The following is a 25,171-nucleotide window of genomic DNA, read 5'->3' as shown; positions in this document are numbered from 1 at the left end:
GTCATTTTGGCCTCTGAACCCACATATCAAAACGACGCCGTTTACTTCTTATTACTTAAGTCAATTTTTTTTTTAAATTTCTTTTTTACCAAGTTTTTTTTAAAAAACTCAAAGAACCCCCCATTTTCTCTCAATTCTCTGCTAGGGTTATGAAAACCCCTCATTGCCGCCGTCTGATCGCCACACCACCACCGTATCCAGTGGCCGGCGATGTACCAAAATGGGTCTTTTAGCCCTGTTTCAAAAGGAGTTCGAAGGTCTAGTCTTCTTGACCCGAAAAGAACCGAAAGAAGAGTCCTTACCCCCTTTCGATCCCGACGACGGAAGAGAGACCTCCAGTGACGTAACCACAGGCGATTTCAGTGAGACCCTCTTCTCTTTCCTTTTATTTATTTTATGCCTCTCTTTTTAGAAATAGATTTGTTCAAAAATAAATAAATAAAAATAAAAGGAAAACAGGAAACGAAAAGAACAACCAAAATAAAATAAAAAATCAACCTTGTTAAACCTCTGTTTTTTCTTTTTGATTTACTCGTACGCGTAAAAATTACAAATTGGAAGAATTGGGCTCTTATAGCCGATTAAGATGACTATCCACTTCATATTTTTTGAAGTTTTTGCTTCGTTTATTCTATTGCCTGTGTATTGCTCTCTGCCTTCACATTTACTTCTTGTTGTAGGTGTCAGAGATGCGTAGGACGTGTGGAGGGGTGGCCTGCTTAGAGAAATGGAGCTAGTCAGGAGCGTGGTGGTCGAGGGGAGGCCAACCGTTTGGCGGCAACATGCTTGGGTGTTAGGGCTGTTGTTGTTTTCTTTTCTTTGTAATTGTCTAGGGTTTCATTTGGGCTGTTAGGTTAGGTAATTTAGGCTTGATATTAAGCCATTTTGTTTGGGTTATAAATTTGTAAGTGGACTCTTAAAAAAAATTTTGAGATTTTTATATTTTATTGGTGTTTTTTTATTTGGGTTAGGTCCAGGCCAAAATTGGCCTATTACAGTTGCCCGTCTTTGCTCATTGTAGTGTAACGAGAAAGGAGCAAAGACTCTAAAAAGGTCAATTTTGTCTGGTCTTATCAAATCTTGACTTTTTGGTGCCTCATTTCTTCAAGTAGACTCATTCCCTCTCACTGCATCTTCAAGGGTATAGGAATTGGTGCTTTGACCCGCTCCAATGTAATTTTAGGAAAAAGAGACTTGGAGCTTCGATCTACTCCACTGCAACTTCAGTGGGATGAGACTCGTATTTTCAATCTTCTTCTCTGCAACTTCAGGAAAATAAGATTTGCTATCTTCAGTCCACTCCACTGCAACTTCAGGGAGATGAGACTAGTGGTTTCTATCTGCTCCACTGTAACTTCAGGGAGATAAGATTCGTAACTTCAACCTGCTCCACTACAACTTCAGGGAGAAGGTTTGTGGCTTCAATATGCTCCACTGCAACTTTAGGGAGATAAAGTTTGTGGCTTCAATCTGCTCCACTGCAACTTCAGGGAGATAAGATTCGCCATGATAACTTCAATCCATCCCACTGCATCTTCAGGGGTATAGGATTTTTGGTTTCTTTGATTTGTTACACCATTCTTTGGGGAACATGACCTGTTGAATTTATTTCATGGGAGATGGTTAGGATCTCATGATCAGAATGAATCAAATGCTCCTACTTAGATGTGAATGATGTTTGCATGAATGTAAAATGTCATTTTTAGCATGATTTTTTAATGCTTATGTTGGCATTGCTCGTTGTTCATTAACGTATTATTCGGTCATTTTTCTTCAGATGATATCTTTGCAAAAGACCCGAAGAATAAACACAATTTGGGGCTATTCTTTCATCAACCGTTTCAAGTTCTTGTACTATTTAGAAGTATTTCAGAGTAATATGCAGAACTCCTTTTTCTTTGAATATTATTAATCCATTAATCGTTATTTCAGTAAAGAACAAAAAGATTGTCGCAATGGACAAGATGGAATTTTATTGAGAGCAAAGCTCGAAGATGAATAAGGTAATCAAGATAGCAAATTTTGCTAAGATACAAAATGAATAAAATGAAAATAGATGCCCCAGATATCGTAGCATGAGCTTCTCTACACAAAACTTCTTGAGGACCCTTTGAACTTGATATGCGTTTAGAAGACCAAGAGCACTTTATTGATGCCCCAAGATGTAGCATCCCTCCATCTTGTTAATTCAGAGAAGACAAGACTACCGCATGCCCCATCTTCGATCAAAATTTGAATTTCCCATTATTGGGTTTTCAACTCAAAACCACTTTGGTCTCAAAGCGCCCTTTTACGGGTTTTTGCGTTGGCCTCTCCCTCTTTTTTTTTTAGGTAAAGTACATCTTGACCGAATCTGAATTCACGGGATTAGGCAGGCTTTTGCCATCTATCTCGGTCAAAATCAGAGCTCATCCAAAGAAAGCCTTCTTCACCACCTAAGGTCCCTCCCAATTTGGCATCCATTTTCTTCTGAAGTCCTTTTGTATGGGGAGGATCTTTTTCAAAACAAGGCCTCCTTCATGGAATTCTCTAGGGTGAACCTTCTTGTTATAAGCCCGCATCATTCGCTTTTGGTACATTTGACCATGGCGAATAGCTTTCAGCCTCTTTCCTTCAATTAAGTTCTACTGATCGTATCGAGACTGGATCTATTCTGTTTCATCTAACTTTAGTTCTAACAGCACTCGTAGAAAGAAATTTTCAACCTCAATAGGCAAAACCGCCTTCATCCCATAAATAAAAGAGAAAGGCGTTGCCCCGGTAGAAGTCCTGATAGATGTTCGATAAACATAAAGGGCAAATGGTAACTTCTCGTGCCAATCTTTATAAGTCTCAGTCATTTTTCCTATGATCTTCTTGATGTTCTTATTGGCTGCTTCCACCGCACCATTCATCTTTGGGCAATATGGCGATGATTTGTGGTGTTTTATTTTGAATTGACTGCAGACCTCCGCTATCGTGCTATTGTTCAAGTTCAGTGCATTGTCTGATATGATCCTATCTGGCATCCTATATCGATATATGATTTCTTTCTTCAAGAATTTGCTGACTGTCGACTTTGTGACGTTGGCATAAGAAGTGCCCTCTACCTACTTGGTAAAATAATCAATGACTACGAAGATGAATCGATGCCCATTAGACGCTTTTGGTGAGATTGGCCCAATGACGTCCATGCCCCACATGGAGAAGGGCCATGGTGAAGTCATGACATACAGTGGTGAAAGAGGTACATGAATTTTATCTCCATAAATTTGGCGTTTATGGAACTTTTTGGCATAGTTGATGCAATCTCCTTCCATAGTAGACCAATAATATCCGAATCTCATGATTTGTCTGGCTATTGTGAAACCATTAGCGTGTGTTCTGCATACACCCTCATGGACCTCTTCCAAGATTTTCTTAGCCTCAACAACGTCTACACATCTTAGGGGCACCTGATCCTTCCTTCTTTTATATAGGATCTCTCCATCTAAGATATAGCCACTGGCCAGCCTTCTCAATGTCCTTTTATCATTCTCAGTCGCTTGGTCTGTGTATTCACGATTCCTCACATATCGTAATATATCTTGATACCAAATGTGATCATCTTTTTCTTCTTCTTCATCGATGTTGTAGCAATGAGCTGGAGCCTCATAAATACTCTTTTGGATAGGTTTCACATCCTCTTGCTTGTTTACTTTGATCATAGAAGCTAAAGTAGCCAAGGCATTAGCCATCTAGTTTTCATCCCGTGGGAGGTACCAGAAAGTGATATCGTCAAACTCCTCAATTAACTCCAGAACTAGCCTTCAGTAATTGATAAAATTGGGGTCTCTTGTCTCCCATTCACCTTTGAGCTGATAGATCACTAATGCATAATCCCCATATACCTCTAATACCTTGATCTTGCGTTCTATGGCTGCACGGATGCCCATGATGCATGCCTCGTATTCTGCCATATTATTTATGCAATCAAAATCCAATTTACTAGTAAAGAGATAATGATCTCCGTTTGGGGAAACTAGAATTGCCCCGATTCTGTTGCCCACTGCGTTTGAGGCTCCGTCAAAATTCAATTTGCAAGGATGGCCTTCTTAAGAGTCTTCTTCAGCGATTGCAACATACATTAGATCCTCATTCGGGAAATCAAAGCTCAAAGGCTCATAATCTTCTTGTAACACCCCCTTTAACCAAGACCGTCGCCGGAGTCGAGCACGAGGCATTACTAAACTTATTTGAGCACTTAAACAAATTCAAACAATTTATATCACACTTTCCAGACAAGCTGTCCAACTGCGTTACAGACGCAAAAAAAATCATATCTTGAGTTAAAAAACTCGAAATCCAAATCCGTAAATTTTCCCAGAATTTAGGATCATATATCTACTTACTAATTTTTTTCTAGAATTTTTGGTTGGGCCAATTAGTACAGTTTATTAGTGGAAGTCTCCCCTATTTCAGGGTTCGGCTGCTCTGACCCCTGTGCACTACGAACCAAATTTCTCCATGTACAGAATTCAAATAACCAAGCCGTTTGTTTCTATTAAAAATAGACTCAATAAGGAATCCATACATATATAGTATGACTCCTAATTAATTTTTTTACAATTTTTAATGATTTTTACAAATCAGAACAGGGGAGTTCAAAATCACTCTGACCTTGTCTCACAAAAATTCAAATATCTCCTGATATGAAAGCCTTTTGCTTACACTGTTTCTTCTATGTGAAACTAGATTCAATAAGATTTAATTTAATATTTTATTCAACCTCTAATTAGATTTTCATGATTTATGGTAAATTTTCAAACTCAAACTACTGCTACTAACCAAAAACTGTTTTAGTACAAAATGTTGTTAACTAGTTTATAACATCTTTACTTCATTTCATTTAAACTCTATACATGCCATATAAATCTTCAAACATAAAACAAAAGATACCGGAATTGATCTGGATAGTGTGCTTTGTTGTGTTGATCCGATCTACCCACTTCACTTCAAGTTAATCTACATAAAAATATTAAACACACACAAGTAAGCTTATTGAAGCTTAGTAAGTTCATAGGTTTAAAAGTAATGCTTACCAAACATAATATTTCCAAACAATACCAAAACATTTACTAAAGTTTCCTGCGATTCACAACCATTGTTATAATAATTCACATAGTTGAGCTCAACAGTAACAACTACTCAATCTCTTTCATTTGGATCACTTCTCTTTTATTTCTTATAATCAAATTAGGAAACGGCTTACGAAATTGAGTACGTCGTTGCTCAATGCCACGATTCAAAACTCAGTATGGTTTTCCTCATTGAAATACCATACCTACATTTTTCAACTCGGTATGGGAAATGTCATACCTACATTTCTTAACTCAGTATGGATTTGATAATACCATACCTACATTTCACAGCTCAGTATAGATAATACCATACCAACATTTCACAACTCAGTATGGATGATACCATATCTACATTTCACACTTTGCCATGGAACAACCATGGTATTATCCGTCAATTCATCACACGTCACGATACGAACGTACTCAATCCTGCGTTTTTCCTAATTTGCATTTCCACATTTATTCTTTCATTAACAAAATCTACACAATCCCACAACTAATTCGTATATAATAACACATTATATACTTCAATCATTCACAAATAAACATCTAAGTTCAACCATATGAACTTACCCGACTAATTTGTAGAAGATATTGAAATTTAGGGACTATTCCGCAACCTTTTCTTTTCCTCGTTCTTCTTTGGATTCTTGATCTATAATATAAAATATTTCTACTCATTAGCATTTATTTGATTTCTATTTTACTTCACAATTTATGCTGTTCAAATTTCGAAATTACACTTTTACCCCAAAATTTACAGTTTTCACAATTTAGTCCCTGCTCTTCACCCATCAATTGAACTAATTTTTCTTAATTAACACTTTATTTTATCATTATAAACTATTTAAAAACTTTTTATATTCTGAATTTCAACAGAAACCTTCAATTCACAAATTTTTCACAATTAGGTCCTAAATATCATTTCCTATCAAAATCACTTAATAAAACCACCTTAATATGAAATTAAAACTTAAATTTCATAATAATTCATCATAAAATTCCCTTATCCATCCAGGGTAACTTCCAATTTCACCCATAAAATCAAAAACTAATGAATTCTATAAGTGGACCTAATTGTAAAAGTCATAAAAACATAAAAATTATCAAGAAAAAGCAAGAATTAAACTCACATGATGTAATAATATGAAAAAATAGCTTTCTCCAGACCTTCTATGGCGTTTTGGCTGAGAAAATATGAAGAAATGTCTAGATTTTTCAATTACATCATTATTTAACTATTAACTTTTATACTATTTCCAATTTTGCCCCTTGTTCACATTGTTTTCTTGCTTATTTCATACCCAAACCGTCCAGCCATTAACCTTTGAGTCTAATTGCTCTTTAAATCCATCTTTTTAAATACTTAAGCTATTTACTCACAATTTAACAAATTTTGTACTATTTTCAATTTAGTCCTTTTTAATTAATTAGCCATCCAAACGTTAAAATTTTCTAACGTAACTTTAATACTAACTCAATGACACTCCATAAATATTTATAAAAATATTTATAGCTCAATTTTCAATTTTGAGGTCTCGATACCTCGTTTTGACCCGTTTGACCTAATAAATTCTTTTAATTCACTAATTTCACCATTTCACAAATTCTTCTAAATTCTTACTTGACTCATAAATATTAAATTAGTATCTTGTTCAATCTTATTTTTCGGATTTAGTGATCTCAAATCACCATTTCCGACACCACTGAAAATTAGGCTGTTACACTTCTACAGCTCTACTGGCCAGAAAATCTGCTATTGCACTCCCTTTTACAGCCTTTTGGTTCACGTAGACTATGTCAAACTCATAAAGTAAAATTTTCCAACGAGACATTCTTCTGTTCAAAGCATTTGACTCTATCATGTACTTCAGAGGGTCTAGTTTTGATATGAGCCAAGTTGTGTGGTACAACATGTGCTGTCTTAGTCTTCGAGTTGTTCAAATCAAAGCACAACATAACTTCTCGATCGACGAATATCTTGTCTCACATTCAGTGAATTTCTCGCTGAGATAGTATATCACTTTTTCTTTTCTTCCTGACTCGTCATGTTGGCCTAGCACGCATCCCATGGAGTTTTCGAACACTGCCAAGTACAGTATCAGTGGTTTATCCGAGTAAGGTGGCATCAGTACTGGGGCATTGGAAAAGTAATGCTTGACCTTATCAAAAGTTTTCTAGCACTCCTCATCCCATATACCTGGGTTGTGCTTCCTAAGGAGGCGGAATATCGGGTCATATTTCTCCGTTAGTTGTGAAATGAATCAGGCGATGTAATTTAGTCTTCCTAGGAAATCTCAAACTTTTTTTTAAGTGCGTGGCGAAGGTAATAGTTCGTGAATAGTTTAATTTTTGTTTGTTTATTATGTTCTTTTATTTAGCTAAATAAACGAACATAAACAAGTTTTTAAGTCTCATTTATTAAATAATCTGAACACAAACAAAGCATATTTAGTTCATTTATGTTTATGAACAAGCTCATTTATGTTCATTTAATAAATCATTTAAAGCTTGTTTATTGCTCCATTAATATATATTAATAAAACTATTGTGGTTTGAATGTTTTTTATTACTTGTAAATGGTTAAAATACATGTAAGTAAGTAAAGTTATGTTTTTGAATTTATATCATTTGGCTACATTGGTACATTTTGGTGCTTGAAGAACCAATAAGTGTCTTAAGGTAGATTTTAGTTTTCTAAATTTAAAGTTTGCATGATTTGGTTTAGTTGATAATTTGCTCAGTTAGAATAGGTGATTATGCGTTGAAAGCCATAATTACAAGTAGTTTGAATATGTTTTTATATGTTAAATAAGTGTGCGTGGGTATGTCATGGTATTGATATAAGATAAGTGACATTTAAACATTATTTTTATAATTGAAAATGTTGTATTTTGTACAATTTGGTATGTTGGTCTCAAGACATTATGGTCATGTCTTGAGACATCATGGCATTTTGTATATTTTTTGGTTTAGGTCTTGAGACATGAATAGTTTAAAGCTAAAGGTTTGAAACAAATAAGTTGTATAAGAGATTAAGTCTGAAGACATTCCAACATCAAAACAGAAATGAAAATTATTATGTCTCTAGACATGAAGGCCATGTCCCAAAACACTCAACTGAATTTTGATATTTTAGTTTAGATTTGAATCTTGACTTTATATTTGACTCTGAGCGACCTCGAATCTTGTTAAACAAGATTGATTATCATCTAAAATGTATGTATATGATTATGAATGAAGATTGATTAGGAATATTCAATAATTAAGTTGCTCATGCAACGTAATGTGATGTAGCTAGTAGTCAAATCTAACAACCAAATCAGCTATAGGGTGTCATAGTATATATTATTTTCTTCATTTCCAATGACAGTTGAATTGGACCCTTGTGTATGCGAACCTTGATTTGAAAATAGAAATGGGGCCGACCATGTGATCCAATGGTACCAGGCTATGTCATTAACTTGTCACATGCTTGAAACTTAAGTCGAGCTACGTGAAGCCTTACGCTCAAACAACCAGCTATCAATTCCTAAGTTCAGCCTCGGTGAGAGCTTAATATGTTGGCAAGGTGCAAATAAATGTATGAGCAAAGGAAAAGTGCTAGCAAGAAGGCAAAAGGCCAGTTAAGAATGCTAGAAGGCTTTATTACAATGATCAAGTTTGTTTACCAAGGGTGGCATTACTCCCATTACGTGAAACGACTATCATTACAGTCCACACTTATCTTAGCCTAAAATATCTGGTTGATAATGCATGCAATTGATAGTTGTCGAGGTGTATAAACATCATTTCCGTCAGGAGACCTCTATCACCTGCCTGCATTATCAAGCTCTTACTCCGGTGGCTAAAGGTGACATTTTGCCTTCGCATTCTTATGATGACAATAGTGGGCCAAAGGGTCTTGATCCTAATCATATTGAGAGCCCTTCTAAAGCCTCCGAATTCAAGGAATCCAATTGAAAAACTTAGCAAAAAGATCTTGGATCTAGAACTACCAGTTGATGCGTCCTTTGGTACTGAAGAAGAGGGATTTTCATAAATGAAAATGGATCCTGAAATACCAACTAATGCTTCTAAAGAAAACTACCGAGATTGGAGATAGCAGAGAGAAAGAACCATCCATTACTGGCAATGGCTGCAACTTGATTCCTAGTTTTGTTTATTCGAAGAAAAAAGTAATGGCTGATTTAAATATTCCTGTCAAACTCGAGGAAGATATACTTCCCAAGTTCAACGACTTGCGGGATCTTGTAATTGGCCACTGAGAAACTTCATTACAGGATCCTCTAAAAATTCGGTTTCAAATTTTCATGTTCTGAACAAAGAAATGATGCCAAATAGCGAGGAAATGAAATATTGCGAAGCAAGCTTGTAAATTTTACACTTGGCTAAGCAGAAAATGCAAAGAAAACACGAACTAATTACTGTTGTTGATGAATTTATACGGTTGGTAACTTTGTTTCCAGGGTAAGGCAGCAATGGTTTGAATTCTCACCGTAAGATCTGTATACTGGAAAATTATCAACTACACACATCAATAATGAGCGAACTTGTGATCCTGAAATGCCTCATCGTTTGGATGAGACTAATGGAAAGCAATGCGATGAAACTTTACAGCATGTTTCAAGAGATCTCTACGAGTTACTATGAAGCGACTGCTACTTCAAGCATGTGCAGCTCAGATCATATTGTTCTTTTGGCTGATACGGTGAACTCCAAGTCATCCTCTGTTTCATCTTGGAAGCATGCTTTCAAGTGGAGTCCTATTGCAAGTCAAGCACTTCCAGGTTTTAAGGGGAAAAGTGCTAAATTAGTTATTATAAGCCCTCCGCTTGTCTTGACAAAAACCTGTTATCTAGTCCGAAGTCATGTAGTCTTATGACCGGCTTGCAGACTACAAGTTCGAATGGACTTCAAGTATGTGAGGTCCGTAAAGAGCTTGGATCTCAATCTTGGCTTGCCTAGTTTCTCCACCATTGCGATTGCTGCAGAAGATGTTTCGATACATGGTGAAAATACACCTTTAACACTCAATGAGTTGCTCTCCTCAAAGTCCAAAATGCACATACACTCGAGTGAAAGGAAAGACATAACCTATTCCACTGGAATCTGCCCTCAGATAATCTAATTTCGTGTGTGTACATGATGTTAAGTTGGAGAAGGTCGAGGAAGGTCGAGACAAGCAACAGACTTCTAATACTGAAGTCGGTAATCGACATAGAAGACTAACAGAGTAGGGGAAGACAACAAGAAGACGTCGAGGGCCATGATGTTCGTTGAGTAATTCTGAGGTTATATCAGGCCGAGTGTAGAAAAGGGCAACTTTAAAGACTTTTTGTGGGGTAAGCTAACTGTGTCATCTGATTTATCATGTAAATGTCATCTAAAATATGGGAGAACAGACGTTTGTGTAGTCAGATATGGATGATTCGAGTATCTTCAAATTTTTTTTTTGGGGGGGGGGTATATTTATAGGATTCCTGGATCTAATCCCTATTATCTTTTAAAAGCAACTGAATCAATTATGCAGGCTAAATTCTAATTGCCAATTGTAGAATTATTCTTGCAGTCTTTACAGCATAAACAGTAAAGCTTCAGAACACAATGGACATTAATGGCTAATCAGATAAATATATAAAGAAAAAAAAGTGGGGGGGGGGGAGGCAATTATAAGACATACAAATCTAAGTTATATTATACAAAGATCTTATATCATGCGACAACATTAATCCTGTTTTATGTTGTTTGATCGCGATGGACTGCTGGCTGTCTCTGTCGTTCGATTCATTTGAGACTGATACAGTGCTGCCATCTTACTGTAGAGTTCCATATTCATGGACTGCAACCAAAAAATTAAGCATTAATATTATTTACATTCAACTTACTCCAATTTTAGATACATGTTTGATTTGAATATTTTTATTTTTATTTTAACTTTTTTTATAGAGAGAAGGGGAACGATAATAAGAAAAAACTCCGGCCCCAATTCAATTTGGAATTTTCTGTTTAAAATTTAAATTGAGCTCAATTGATTGACTCAATCTAGATACTTGAATTTGAGTTCAGCTCATATATGAATTTTTATTTTAAATAACAAAAATTAAGGTTTGGTTTTTCAACATATAATAAGAATAAAGTAATAATTTAATATTATAAATAAAAAATTTGATTAATTTTGGGAGTTCGTTGAAATCGAGTGTTGATATTAGAACGTTTGATAGAGAGTTCAACAATTACCAAATCAAATTTAAAAAATTTTTTAAGTTGAATTTGAGTAGATTTCACAAGAATAAAAAAGTGCATATACCCTATATTTGACATACTTGAGTTAGGAAAGCGCAAGATGGGTCAGGCAAAGGGATTGAGTCACTAGAGCTCGCATTTGGATTTGATTGAGCTGCTGCAGTGGCGGTAGCTCTTGAAGGAATCATAGGCGGCAGTGCAGTTGCCAAAAAGGGTGGTGGAAGGTGCAATAGAGAAGGAAGAGATTGGGAAGCATTGGGAGGCGTGGCGGCGTTGATGTCTAGCAATCCCATGCCCATTCCTAAAGCATGGTTAACTCCCATGCCGGCCATGATCCGACCTAAAAGAGACATTTGCAGATGCTGGTGGTGGTGCAAGCCTAGTGGCATCAACATCATTGGAGGGAGGCTTCTCATACTCATCACTTGTACTTGTGCTTGAAGTTGTTTTAGGTATTCAATTACTTCATCAAGCATTGAAGCTTTATCTGTCTATAATCATGTTAAAACCAAATTCTCAAACTCATCCGTGTATTTATATATATATGATCAAAATAAATCTATCTGTACATATATTATAAATAAAAGAGATAAGTCCAAAAGAAATTATTATTGCCATAAATTTGCTAAATACAAACAACACAAAGGGTGCAAACAAAAGCAAGTTATTAGGGGTTGATTTCAAACTAATAAAGTTTCAAAACCTCAAATTTGAGTTTTATACTCTTACCTTCAGTGGTGGACCCACTAAGAGACCCAAGGTGGCATGTTCTCCTAAAATGGTAAAATTTTAATTTAAGCCTTTTATAATTTATAAAATTTTAAATTAATAATAATAAAATTATATTTTAGCTTTAACCCTTCAAAAATTATAAATATATAGACTATTAAAATGATAAAATTATATTTTTACTATCATGAAAATATATGATTTAATTCCCATCACTCAACAAAAGTTTTCTTGCTTCACTGCTTACCTTGCTTGCATTTGGCACCAGCTTTTGAAGAGCCTTCATCTTTTGATTAATTCTATCTCTTCGCTTCTGCCACAATGAAATATAAAATGTTAGCCATTGCAATTGCAATTGTTATAAAACCTTCAAGGGGAGATTCTAAAAGTAAAATAATTTTAATTAAGATTATCATATTGCATATTCATAGATTATAAGTAAATTAAAAATGTTTAATACTTCAATACTTTTAGAAATAATATATAATCATTTATCCATATAATAAAAATATAAAATTAAAATTTCATGCATAACAAAATATAATTTATATTAATAAATACGACTGGAATTTTACCCTTTCAGACAGATTATGAATAGCTGCTGCTCGACTTCGCCTTGTCGGATGAGACCGTCCTGTTTCATCTCGGCTTTCCTAAAAATTTTCAACGTTGTTCCCAAAGCAATTGTAATGAAATCGTTAACCAAAAAAAAAAAGGAGTTTGTGTGTTTTCTTACCGATCCATCGTGACAACCAGAGTCCACATCTGTGGTTTTGGTTTTCAAGCTTTGAAGAGATTCATCATGGGAACCCCAAGTCACCATTGTTGCATCATTGTCGATCTTGTAAAACGTATCACTGCCGCATTCACTACGATCTGCTTTATCTTTTTGAATCCCACAACTTATATTGTGTTTCCTGCATTGATCCGAATCTGAAATCGGCTGTGCCCGTTTCTTTGTCAACCGCGCTGCTACCGACACCGGCGGCAATCGACTGGAGCTTTCGCTGCGATTTCCCCCCGATGATGCAGCAATGGAACTTGTGTTTGTCGGGGTCTCATCATGGTTGTGGTATGTGGCTTGATGGACTATGGACTCTAATGTGTCATTTGACCTACATGTTGGCTTTGTTGGTGCAGTAGGAAGGAACCCACTGAACCCATGCATGGCTAGCTGCTGACCATATTGCCATGTTAGGTCTGCAACTTGATGGTTGGACCTGAATTACAAGCACAAAATAAGTTTTAAACATGTTAATTGGATTCAAATCTGACATCTGATATTGCATGAGATAAAAGCAAAAGGGCATGCATGCAACATAGAGTAATAAGTTCATACACGGGGACGAGATTCTGGTTTATATTATTACAAGGGTTGAACATGTGGAACGAAGATCTCTTGGTTTCCTCTTCTTCTTCTTCGACTTGTTGACGTCGTCGCCTTTGGTTTTTTAGATTCCAATTTGGTACTATACAGTGACTCATGATGATTTGATTCTTTCAAACTCTCTTTCTCTTTTGTTTTGTTTCAATCCGCAGCTTTTGAGGCTGAGTTTGGAGTTAGAAGTTCTGAGTTCAAACTGTCTTATGGGTCCCATTTTTGAATGTCAATTGATTTGATTTGACACACATGTGGTAGGCAATAGTTGTCGTAAGGTTGCCTTTGCCATCGCTTTCAACAGTTTTATTTATCTTTTTAAGAGACATACAAGAGAATCATTTTCTTGTAATTACTATCAAAGCTCTTATTATTTCCCTACACACTTACCAAAGATTGATTATTCTTTTATTCTTTTTTTATATTAATGAAGACCTTGAAAGAATTAAAAGATTTTTAGTGTTTTACCATTTTTCTATCTAAGCCTTTAATCTATAAAAATTGTAAAGTTTATACATTTTGTTTGATGAATTAGAAAATGCTTAATTGAGATATACTAATTTAATGGAAGTAGAAAATCATTATAAATCAATTTGTCTAAATTTCCCTTTTTTTCTTTTTCTTCTGTTAAAAAAATTATAGAAATTTTCTAAAATCTTAATTCATTCATGTTACAACGTCACAAATCGACTTCACATGATGGAATTACGGGTTGAGCTCGCACAATGAGCTCGCAACTCGCTTGTTGAGCTTACTCCCCTGCAATGTTATACATGCATAAGAACACGTAACACATATTCAACCTAGAAGAGGATATATATCGATATGTATGGAGCCTACTTAGCTTGTCATTTCAATGAACAATACTTATATCATATCATATAAACATACATACATCACAAACAAAAAAAAAAAGAAAAAGAAAGAGAGAAAGGCCTCAACAGCCCCATTAAAATATCAAAATAATAAATTTTGAGTCTAACAAATTCAAATAATTTTTTATTATTTTGATATTTTAAGTTTTGTGTTTGCATACGATTCAACCGCATTTTCTTATCAACATGATAATTTAAATTTTTATTTGCTGTTCATTAAATATGTGAAACCTCCCATGGAATATTTGAAAACTAATAAATTTAAATTTAAATTAATTAAAAAGTGAACGAATAATACATGGAAAGAAAATTAAAAAATAATTCAATTAAAATATCAAAGTAAATAAAAATACATATAATTTATCATATAAAATAATTAATAAATATTTGTATGACACATGGCAAATTTTGAAGCCACCCATGTGTCAAATTTATAAGCTATCCAGATATGATTACTTTCTTTTCTTATAGAGGTTTCATTTTTACTAACTTTTAATCTCACGTGTTTTACACATTTAATATTTAATTAATTTTTAAATATTATAATTTAAGTGTAATAATTAACATAAAATAATATATCTTATTTGAATTAATGAATATAATAAACAAATATATTAATTTATCAATTCAAATATTATAATCGAAAATTTTCAAATAATAATTAAAGTATTTTAACATATTCAACATACAACATAATTTTACTTTAAGTAATTAATGCAAAGTAACATGAATTATCATAACTTTTTTCTTATACTTTATGTTTAGAATTTTATTTAAGTAATAATTTCATTCTATACCAGTAAGATGCTTGGATTTACGTGATGAAAATAGAATTACAAATGTAACATATAAAACTATAGATATAACATAAATGTATATGGTGGACGTAACGATCCGTGGGAGTCCCTCGCAAGTTCCCTCTTTATAACAAAATATACTTTATGAATGCACACATGTGATGAGGTATAGCCATTCGTGGGAACCCCTTGTGAGTTCTCTTTTCTCATATATATATATATATATATGCATATACAGGCATGTATAGATAAACATATCGGATGGTAACCATCCATGAGAGTGATTGCCTATGGGTGTGAGAACAAAGACATTGGGTGGTAACTGTCCGTGAACATTAATTGAAGTAATTTTGCAAGAAGCAAATGTCAGATCAAATAGTCTCAAATAGTAAACAGGTATAAATGTCCGTAAATATCAATTAAGCCCCTTTTATTTTAGTAACCAATTGAATCTCTAAATTGATAATCTTGACTAGTAAAACCTTTTGACCAATGTTAACAGTTAAAAACTAATGGAAATATTTACGTGGCCATTAATGACTACCAACAAATGTTGACATGAAAATATCATATTAGCAAAATAAAAATTTTCAAAAAGAAATTAAGATATCAGCATTTGTTTGGTTGATGTGGTACCTGTTAATGACTATGTCTTACTTATCAAAATTATCAATTCAAAAATTCAATTGGATGAAAAAAATTTGAAAAAAAGCTTAATTAATTATTTTAAATTCTTGGAAGATATTTTATACATTTAAACCTACTTTTTTTAGCGACCCAACTGCTGATGCAATGAGACAGAATCTTTTGTTTTGGATCCAACATACCTTAAAAATAAACATTCAATCATTTCGTTTTGTAACGTTTTTTATAATCGATTGATTGATGTTGATTTTTAAAAATAAAAAATTAATTGAATCAATTAATAATTAAAACTCAATTTATTATATGATATTATTAGGTTTGTTGAAATTACTAACAAGTTTCTGATAATAAAATAGTTTATTATTCTTTGTGGCTTCGATTCATAAAAGAAAAAGTACTAATTATCAATATAAAGGAATAATAATAAGTAAAATCCGTCAAAAATAATAATAATAAATAAAATATTTAGAAATATATTCTTATAAAACAAGAGTGTAAAATTAATTACGATAACAATATTATAATGCAACATTAATTTTCTTGATGGACTATAGAGTTTATTTGATGTCCAAAATTTATAAAATATTATATATACCGTTAAGTGGATTTATTTATAAACCATTCTTATTTTTGGGTAGGACCCCTGATTTTATTGTTAGATTCCATATATGTTGCAAAATCATAGCTTTTAAAAAGATTTTCTTTGGAATTAATATTACAAATTTACATTTTAAAAAATAAAATATTCCACATCCACTCATTAGCAATTATTTATATGAAAGATGGAAAGAAATTTTATTCTCATTTCATGTCCTCCTAATAAATAAATGTCCTATTGTCGGTAGAGGTATATTTGTTCATCCTTTGGACAACAACATTTTGTATTCCATCCATTTCTCATTCTTATTTTAAAATAATTTTATTATCGAGGGAATCATTCATTTTGATGTAAAATTAAACTAGTTTTACACTTTTTTATATTTTTTTCTACAATTAATATTTTAATAATCTAACCATTATATTTTATATTCCATTCATATATATTATGCATGTCAAATTTAATGTAAATTATAATTTTTTAACTATTTTTTTATTTTAAAAACTTTCAACCATTCAATATATATATATATATAGTATTTTAGATCTATATGATAAAAATATTGAACCTGTTCAAAAATTTACATGCATGGAAAGTATACTTATATTAATAATTCAATGATTAACTCATTAAAATATTAACATTATTCGTACAGAAAGATACAAAATGGTGTAAAATTACTTAGATTAAAATTTGATTATAGAAATGAAACCAAATCATTGGGTCACAACTTGATCTAATCTATAAACAGACCAAACTGGGGCAACATTTTCTTTCAATCCTATGCCGTCCTTATCGATTGGGATAAGTTTTAAAATTACATATATGAATTTTTTTTTAAAAAATATAATGTTATATATAAATTTTGATTTTGTGCAATTTTATATATGAAATATTAGTTTGATTCAATTTTCACAAATCAGTAACACAATTACTGATTTAACATCACTTTACATTTATATATTTCATACAAAAATATTTATATTTATCTTATATAAATATAAATCTATATATTTACTCAAATATGTATAATTAAATCAAAATATATTTTAATTATACATCTAAATCAAAACTTTATATATCTATATATAATCACACTAAACCAAAATTTATATCTGCAACATATAATAATAATGCTACAAAAGCACAAGTAGTATTGTTGATAAGAATGCTTTCCAAGTTGCAACACCAACAATGCAAGCCATAGAAGATTTTGTGTGATAGTAGTTGTAACTGCTATGTCAATGGTTACAACAAGCACATTGACAACAAGATAAAATTATATTATTTAATGAATTTAAAAATATAAACATGTACTAAAATCATATGTAACATTAAAATAGAAAATTTTATCTAGCTTGATGTTGGACTCAAATGTCAAAAAAATTAATTTAATTTTAATATATATTTGATTATTTTAATTAATAAATTAAAATACTAATTTAAACTCTAAATTTTAACTAAAAAATTATTACTTTTAAAATCAATATTAAAATTATCAATAAAGCCTTAATTGTGTTGATAAAATTAAAAATTGAGAATTAAATTGTCTAAATTTGAGTTTTATCCTATATAGTTTTTTTCCAAATTTATTATAACAAAATGAAAACTGAAATGGATGAAATTCATTAACAGCCAACAGCTGCAATAGATTTTGATTTGTTCTCAACCAGACATAGGAGGTAATGAAACGTTAAACTGCCACGTGGACCTATAGTAATGAGCCACACTTATCCTCTTCGATAGCGACACTTGTCATTGTCTTGCATTAGATTTGACAATGAATCTCAACGCTCCCCCGTATTAATCTTTTACCTAATCTGTGGACCCAAAAAATAATAATTTCTACGCATGAAATTGAAATTTCTATTTTAAATTTTAAAATACGAAAAATTCAATTTATTAAATATCCAATCAAATTAGCATATGGAGAACAACTTAATTTTTTTTTATTTTCATCAAAAGAAAATAACTTAAAATTCAATACGAGATGGTCCTATTAGTTGAATTTAAAGATAGTGAATAGGCAACAATCTATAATAAAACAAATTGAGAATTGAAAATTTCGATTTTTTTATATTTTAAATTTAAGAAAAGAAAAATATTTATTATTTTATTGAAGATGTCTTAGTTAGCAATGCACTATTATTAATGCTCCAAATCTAAGTTTGAGTGAAAATTTTTATATTAGTAATGTCGATGAATCATATATTATCAATTTAATTTAAAATTTTATTGATGATTCAAATAAATTTAGATAATTTTTATTTTAACTTAAATTTATTAAAAAATTTATAACATCCATCCTGAAAGCAAATGATCATGTATATATATTAAAATTACTTAGAAAAAGTAGTCACCAAATCCTAAACAATGGTAAATAATAAGTTAAATATTCAACCCTCACAAAATTAACATTGAATATTTCTGTTTATGTATTATTGCAACTCAATAAAATATTTCCGACTAAATTTTAGTTCTATTGGCATCATTATTATTAATAAGTATGTAAGTTCAATGTGCTTAAAACATTAAGCCAGTGGCATTGTGATTATGAGACTGAATAAAGAATCAAAGCTTTTAGAGTTAACTTTGAATTAATGTTTTTTAAATTGAACTGGTGGTTTGTACCAATTAAGCCATTAGTTCATCGATCTCATTAAAAATTATTAAATTTTAAAAAGTTTAAAAAATAAAAATTTAGTTCAATCAATTCAACTACCCAATTCAATCGATCTGTATTCATTTTTGGATCAATTAATTTAAAATTTCTCTCCTAATTGATACCTTTAAAAAAGATTGCTTAAATCAAATAGGGTAAGTGAGGGAGAAGAGGAACACAAACAACGGGGTACGAGTGTGACTTTGAAAATGTTAAACATGTAGTAAAGCAACCTCGTTTTGGCTTTACTTTTTACGATATTCACCTTAATTCAATAATAAACCTTTAAACTATCTTTTTTGTTTTTTGGTAAAACCAGTTACTTAAATTATAATTTTGTAAGATTTTGAGCATTAACTATTATCTCATCTATTCAAGAATTAACAACTATGGATAAATAAATAAAAAGGGTTAACACGTCATTGGTCTAGTATTCAAAAACTATGGAAAAAAACTTTCCTGATAAGGATATCTTTCATTCGAAAATTGTGGAAAATCATCGTTTGCATGGTCTAGTATTCTAGCTGTGTTGCGTAAGTTGGCTATTGAATTCTTTTGGCAGGTTGAAAGGGGTCGTCTATGCGAATATGACATGATATGCAGGGGTTCGAAGATTTGCATGGCCATTCGTTGAGCTATAATGGTGTGTTGCCAAGGAAGGCAGTGGTTAGTGAGTTGTTGCGGACGGGTGGTGGGGGTGGGATAGGGAGTTGGTAAGGCAGGCTTTTATATTGGATGAGGCAGAGCGCATCCTTTCTATCCCGATGACTAGCCTGGGCCTAGCTGATACACTTGTTTGGAGCTACTCCCCAAATAGTTGTTATTCTATGAGGTCGAGTTATAATTGGTTATTGCTTCAAGGTGTAGGTTTTGGTCTATATGGTTTCTTTAGGAAGGCCATCTAAAAGTGCAAACCCTCCCAAAGATCAAGGTTTTCACATAGCGGGTTGGACATGAGTTCTTGCCTACAACAGCTAAGATAGTAAGATTGTCTCGATTCCCCTTGCTAATGATGCTAGCCATCAAAGACGTGGGTTTCCAGCTAAGACCGTCCTACATGCTTTGAAAGACTACTAGGTATCACATGACACCCTTGTTTAGCTAGCTTGAATAATGCTATGTTGAATGCATGTGTGTTTAGTTACATAGATTGGTTGGAAATGGCTATGCGGTCGCTTGACAAAGTTGTCTTTATAGACCTTTTGGTGCTACTTTGGAATTTATGGAATGACCATGATAATGCGGTCATGAGAGGACCTAGCACGGTACCTCATGTCATTTTAACTCAGGAAAAGGAGCTAAATGAAGCATTTTGTGCCCATAACTTGATTCATGCCTCCATGCTACCACTGAAGATGCGTGAGGTTCAGTGGTTGGCGTTATGTGACACCACGCCATACTCAGGTATGTCTTCTCTCTTAATGGGTGATGGAACCCCTGCTCAGATTTCGTCGATCGGTAATGGTGTTTTACCCACTCTATCTAAATTGCTACATTTGTCTAGTGAATTGTGTGTGCCAAGTATACGAAAGAATCTCTTGTCAGTATCTCAGTTTGCTAATGATAATGGTGCATTCTTTAAATTTCATCCTACGTATTGTGTTGTTAAGGACATTAAGACCCGGTAAATCCTACTAAAAGGCCACATTTGTGACAGGTTATATCATTTTTCAGTGCCCGCTGAAGCACCATTTGTTGCTCACACAAAGGTTACAAATAATGCTGTAGACTGTTCTGTCTTTGATTTGTGGCATAATCGTCTTGGCCACCTGTCTGCTTCTGTTGTTCAAACTTTTTTAGACGAATGCAATATCAAGTTTAATAAAGGTTGTAATGGTCGTATTTGTGCCGCGTGTCAAAAAAGGGAAGTTACATAAATTGCCCTTTTCTATGTCTACTACAACATATCAACCATTTGATTTGATTGTCTCTGATCTTTAGGGACCCGGAGTTGTTGCGTGTGACAATAAATGGTATTATGTGTCGTTTATTGATGTATGCACTCGATTTACGTAGATCTATCTTCTAACTGAAAAGTCTCAAACGTTAGAGTGTTTCGTTCAATTTCAGCAACTGGTCAAGACGCAGTTTGACAAGCCCATCAAACAACTTCAGAGTGATTGGGGTGGAGAGTACCGGGCCTTCACATCTGTTTTGGCATCTCAAGGGATTGTTCATCGGTTAACTTGACCTTATACTTCCGAACAAATCAGAGTTGCTGATAGGCGTCGAATCCACCAAATATAATTCCTACTAAATACTCTGGATAGTAGTAAGAGTGGTAGTAGGGTTGAGTCCATAGGGATTGGTACTCTAATCAACTTTCGAGTTTGGCTTATAACCAGAATGTCGTGTCAAGGGTCGTGGCTAGAGTCGTGCCCACGACTCAAAACGTACCAGCTGAAAAATAAGCAAATAAATAAGTAAAGCGGGGGATTTTGAAATTGATTAGAAATTAAATAATCAAAACTGCTAAGATAAATAATTAAATAAATCAGAAATTAAATTGGGATTTGCAATCAAATGTAATGAGCCTTAGCCTTAGACTCGGTAAATTTCGTGTTGAGAATCGATCCTCGAAAATTGATCTTCTCCTTCAAACGATAAGCTGGTTATAGTGGTTAAGAACGTCCTAACCACCAATTATTCCTCTCGTAGCTGGTCCCGATACGACTTGCAAACCAACCCTTACCGATTATCTAACCGAGATACACGTGTTCCCAATTCAAGATTCCAGAAGCCTTGCGTTCTGAAGAACCCAACTCGAATTAACGGCCTCAACTCGTTTAAACCTGATCACCTCTTCCTCAATTTGTTCTCCGAGATCCAAATACAGCACGGCCGATTCGTTTCTCCAACTGTCAGAAAACACGACTCCAACCCAACGAGTTCTTTTTGACTTGAAATTGAATTATCATTAAGGGATGAGTTGTCAATCCCGATACTTAGGAAAAATGTGAATACCAATTGGAAGGATTTTAGGCGCAAGTATGAATCTCACGATTCTTGACCAAAAAGAACACCGGCCTAAAGCTAAGATGGAATTTAGTTAAGCATGAAATTGTTCATGCTTTGTGAGTTTGGAAAAAAAGATTGATGATTATGGTGATGGAAATTGGAAAGGAAAAACACTTGAAAGGCAATTAACCCAATTTTAGAAAATAAACAAAACCAAGTGAAAAAGTGGTAGAATGCTAAACTCTAATTTGAAAAGGGAAAAAAGAGAGTATTTCTATTTCAAATAGAAGTAGGAATACAAAAACAAGAGATGATTTTCTAAGAACTAAAAGCCCCTATTTATATACATAGGGTTTACTAAAAATAGGCTAAAGCTAAATTAATAAAATAAATAATAAATAATAAATAATAAAATAAAATAATATCTCCTTTTTTTAGCTTTTTACAAAGTCAAAATTGATGTTAAATCCTTGGCTTTCCCATCTTTATGATTTGGCCCTAACTCAACGATTTGTTTTTCAATTTGAGCATTTTTTGCTCGTTTTTGACCAATTGCATCCCTGACAAGATTAATCCATAAAAACACCAATTAAGCAGTGATTAATTCAGAATTAAGCCAAATTAAACACAAGAATCATGTAAATTAACATGTTTATCAACTCCCCTCTACTTAGCTCATGCTTGCCCTCAAGCATGTTTGTTCTTTCAAACATTAAATTTGTTCTACAATTTATGAAAAATCGAGCCTCTTTTCGGATACATAATCAATGTAAACAATGGCGGGAAAAAATAAATAAACGCTCAAGATATAAAATTTGATCAACTAATTTCATAAAATTGAAACATGTGGACTAAATAATTTCACTAAATTGAGTTTGAATCCGATAAAATGCAAGGCATTATTTAATTAACTATGCATTAGAAAAAATTATTGACGTGGTCAAACCTTTTTACGCGAACTAGGATGACAACCCAAGCACCCTATCCCGGTTACTCAGTTTAAATCGTCTTAAATTTTATTTATTTATTTATTATATATATTATAAAATAAAGCTCAGTTAGCGGAATGTTTATAAATTATCGACTTGTCACTCGAACCTTTTTACGCGAGATAAGATGACAACCCAAGCACTTTACCCCGGTTACTCAATCTGGTCACGTTTTCGAAACTTCACTCATAACTTGAACCTTTATTTATTCACATATTTATTAATGCACAAGCAAATATAATTTTCCAAACAATCAATTTATACAGAAAAAATCAAGCTACATATATCAATTTTAAGACACAAATGTTGATTGACCTATATACTTGAACATTTTAATTCAAAATTTGCCCAATTGTCCAAATTAACTAAGTATGGGATTAAAGGCTCAATGTTAAATAAACTGTCGAATGAACTTAATGTAAGATTGAACACATGCAAAAGAGAGACATGCAGCAAAAAGCATGCATATTTACCATCCATTACCATCCATCCATCCCCCTACTTAAACTATAATTGTCCTCAAGCATATATTATATGAAACAAAAGTTAGCAGCCTAAAATAAAAAGAAAAAGTGAAGAATACTCCCCATATATGTTAATGACATCGTTGGTGTTGGGAGTAACGATTCTGCAAGATGTCGAGGATTGTGGAGACTTGGGTTTCCATTGTTCCAAGTCGAGCCTCGATTCGGCTTAAACCGGCCTCTACAGTCAGAGGTTGTTCCTCTTGTTCTCGAGTAGCAAAATGTGGGCGTTGGCGAAAAACCATATTCCCACGAGCAGTCCGTGTACATGCCAAGGACGAGAAATCGATTTCAGATATGGTGTTTTTTTTTTCAATTAGCAAGTCATGCCTACACCACCATCATGTTCGTCTTCTTGAGAATTCACGGCCTCCATAATGTTCCTGAAAACATCAATTTAACTGAGTAAAATAGGAATTTATTTATTTACACCCTAAATTTTTCTTAAACTAAAAATTAAATTAATAAGAATAAATGAAAATAAATTTGGGTTGCCTCCCAAAAAGCGCTTTTGTAATGAACCGAAAGTTACGGTATCGAAAATCGAGTCTTGAGTACTGTTTCCGTGAAATTAATTCATGAATATTTATTAGAAATATTTATAAATTATAGTTGAGTGGTTGATTAATGTTTGATTAATTTAAGTAGCTTGAATTTAGAATAAGGACTAAATTGCATAAGGTATAAAAGTTTAATTATAGATTAAAGATTAGTAAATGGACTAATCTAGCAATTAGACCCTAAGTGACATGTGTGTGTTAATATTGTATAACATGTGTAATAGTTGGTAAAAATATTAAATGTGTTAAAGTAGTTTTTCTTATAGATTAAGTTATTTTATTAGAATAATATTATATTATTAATATTGTTATATTGAATTTAGATTTATGAATAAAGGAAATAAAAAAAAAGAAAGAAAGAAAGATAGAAAGAGTTACAGAGAGCAAACGTGAGAAGAATGAAAGAAAAAGAAAAGGGAAAATTTGAGGATTAAGGCCCTAAAGCTTGATTGGTGAGTTGTTTTAGCTCATTTTCTTGTGATTTTTATGTTTATGGATGCCTAATTCAAAGTTCTACATGTATGAGGTTAAAATGAAGAAAAATAGTGAATTTTTAGATGTTTATTAAGTTGATTAAATTGAGGATTATGGGTTAAAATGATAGAATTTTAAGTTAGAAGTGATTTGTTAAAGGAATTTTTAAGTTAGATTTAATTAAGGACTAAGTTGTATAGAGCTCAAAATTTATGTTTTATGATGATTTTTTTATGAGCTTGAAATTGTTAATGAGTTGATTAAATGAAAATATGATGATTTAGTTAAAAAAAAAGATTAGTAATGGGAAAAGAACGAAATTGGAATTTTTGTAAAAGTTTGATAGAAAGTGAAAATGTGTTTAATGAATTAGTATATTGATGATTTTTAATTGTATGATTGTTCGTAGCTAACGTAGCACCGGATACGTCATCAAAGAAGGGAAAATAGAAAGTGAACGAATATATCGATTAAATCGATAAATAGTAGTTTGTATTTCTATAAACCGAGCTTAATCGTTATTGCTATATTTGATAATTATATTGTATGAAAATGAGAATGAGGTAAGTATTCTTACCATATTGAAATGAATGTGATTTTGAATACCCTATTAACAGTGTCGGGCTAGTCAGATATA

At 32.7% G+C, this 25,171-nt stretch overlaps 1 protein-coding gene across 1 annotated transcript; it reads right to left on the bottom strand.

Moving 5' to 3' along the window:
• Window positions 1-10,627: 10,627 nt before the first annotated feature.
• Window positions 10,628-13,626, bottom strand: LOC121232098 (transcription factor UNE10). Its single transcript, XM_041117526.1, has 6 exons — window positions 13,414-13,626; window positions 12,811-13,294; window positions 12,650-12,727; window positions 12,322-12,387; window positions 11,426-11,836; window positions 10,628-10,941 (listed from the first exon to the last, which is right to left on the bottom strand). The coding sequence occupies exons 1-6, from the start codon at window positions 13,557-13,559 to the stop codon at window positions 10,828-10,830; spliced, it is 1,299 nt and encodes a 432-aa protein (XP_040973460.1). The 5' UTR covers window positions 13,560-13,626; the 3' UTR covers window positions 10,628-10,827.
• Window positions 13,627-25,171: the final 11,545 nt, after the last annotated feature.

Source organism: Gossypium hirsutum, chromosome A07 (assembly GCF_007990345.1).
Source record: "Gossypium hirsutum isolate 1008001.06 chromosome A07, Gossypium_hirsutum_v2.1, whole genome shotgun sequence".
NCBI lineage: Eukaryota > Viridiplantae > Streptophyta > Magnoliopsida > Malvales > Malvaceae > Gossypium > Gossypium hirsutum.
Note: the sequence above shows the minus strand (reverse complement) of the source record. Positions and strands in the feature narration are given on the sequence as shown.

What these genes read in the sequence shown, in the direction of transcription:
- LOC121232098 (XM_041117526.1), bottom strand. Translation starts at nt 13,559, where the DNA reads ATGAGTCACTGTATAGTACCAAATTGGAATCTAAAAAACCAAAGGCGA. An exon ending in TTCATAATCTGTCTGAAAGG is followed by an intron (nt 12,388 to 12,649) that starts GTAAAATTCCAG and finishes TCATTGTGGCAG; the next exon opens with AAGCGAAGAGATAGAATTAA. An exon ending in TGGTGCCAAATGCAAGCAAG is followed by an intron (nt 11,837 to 12,321) that starts GTAAGCAGTGAA and finishes ACATGATTATAG; the next exon opens with ACAGATAAAGCTTCAATGCT.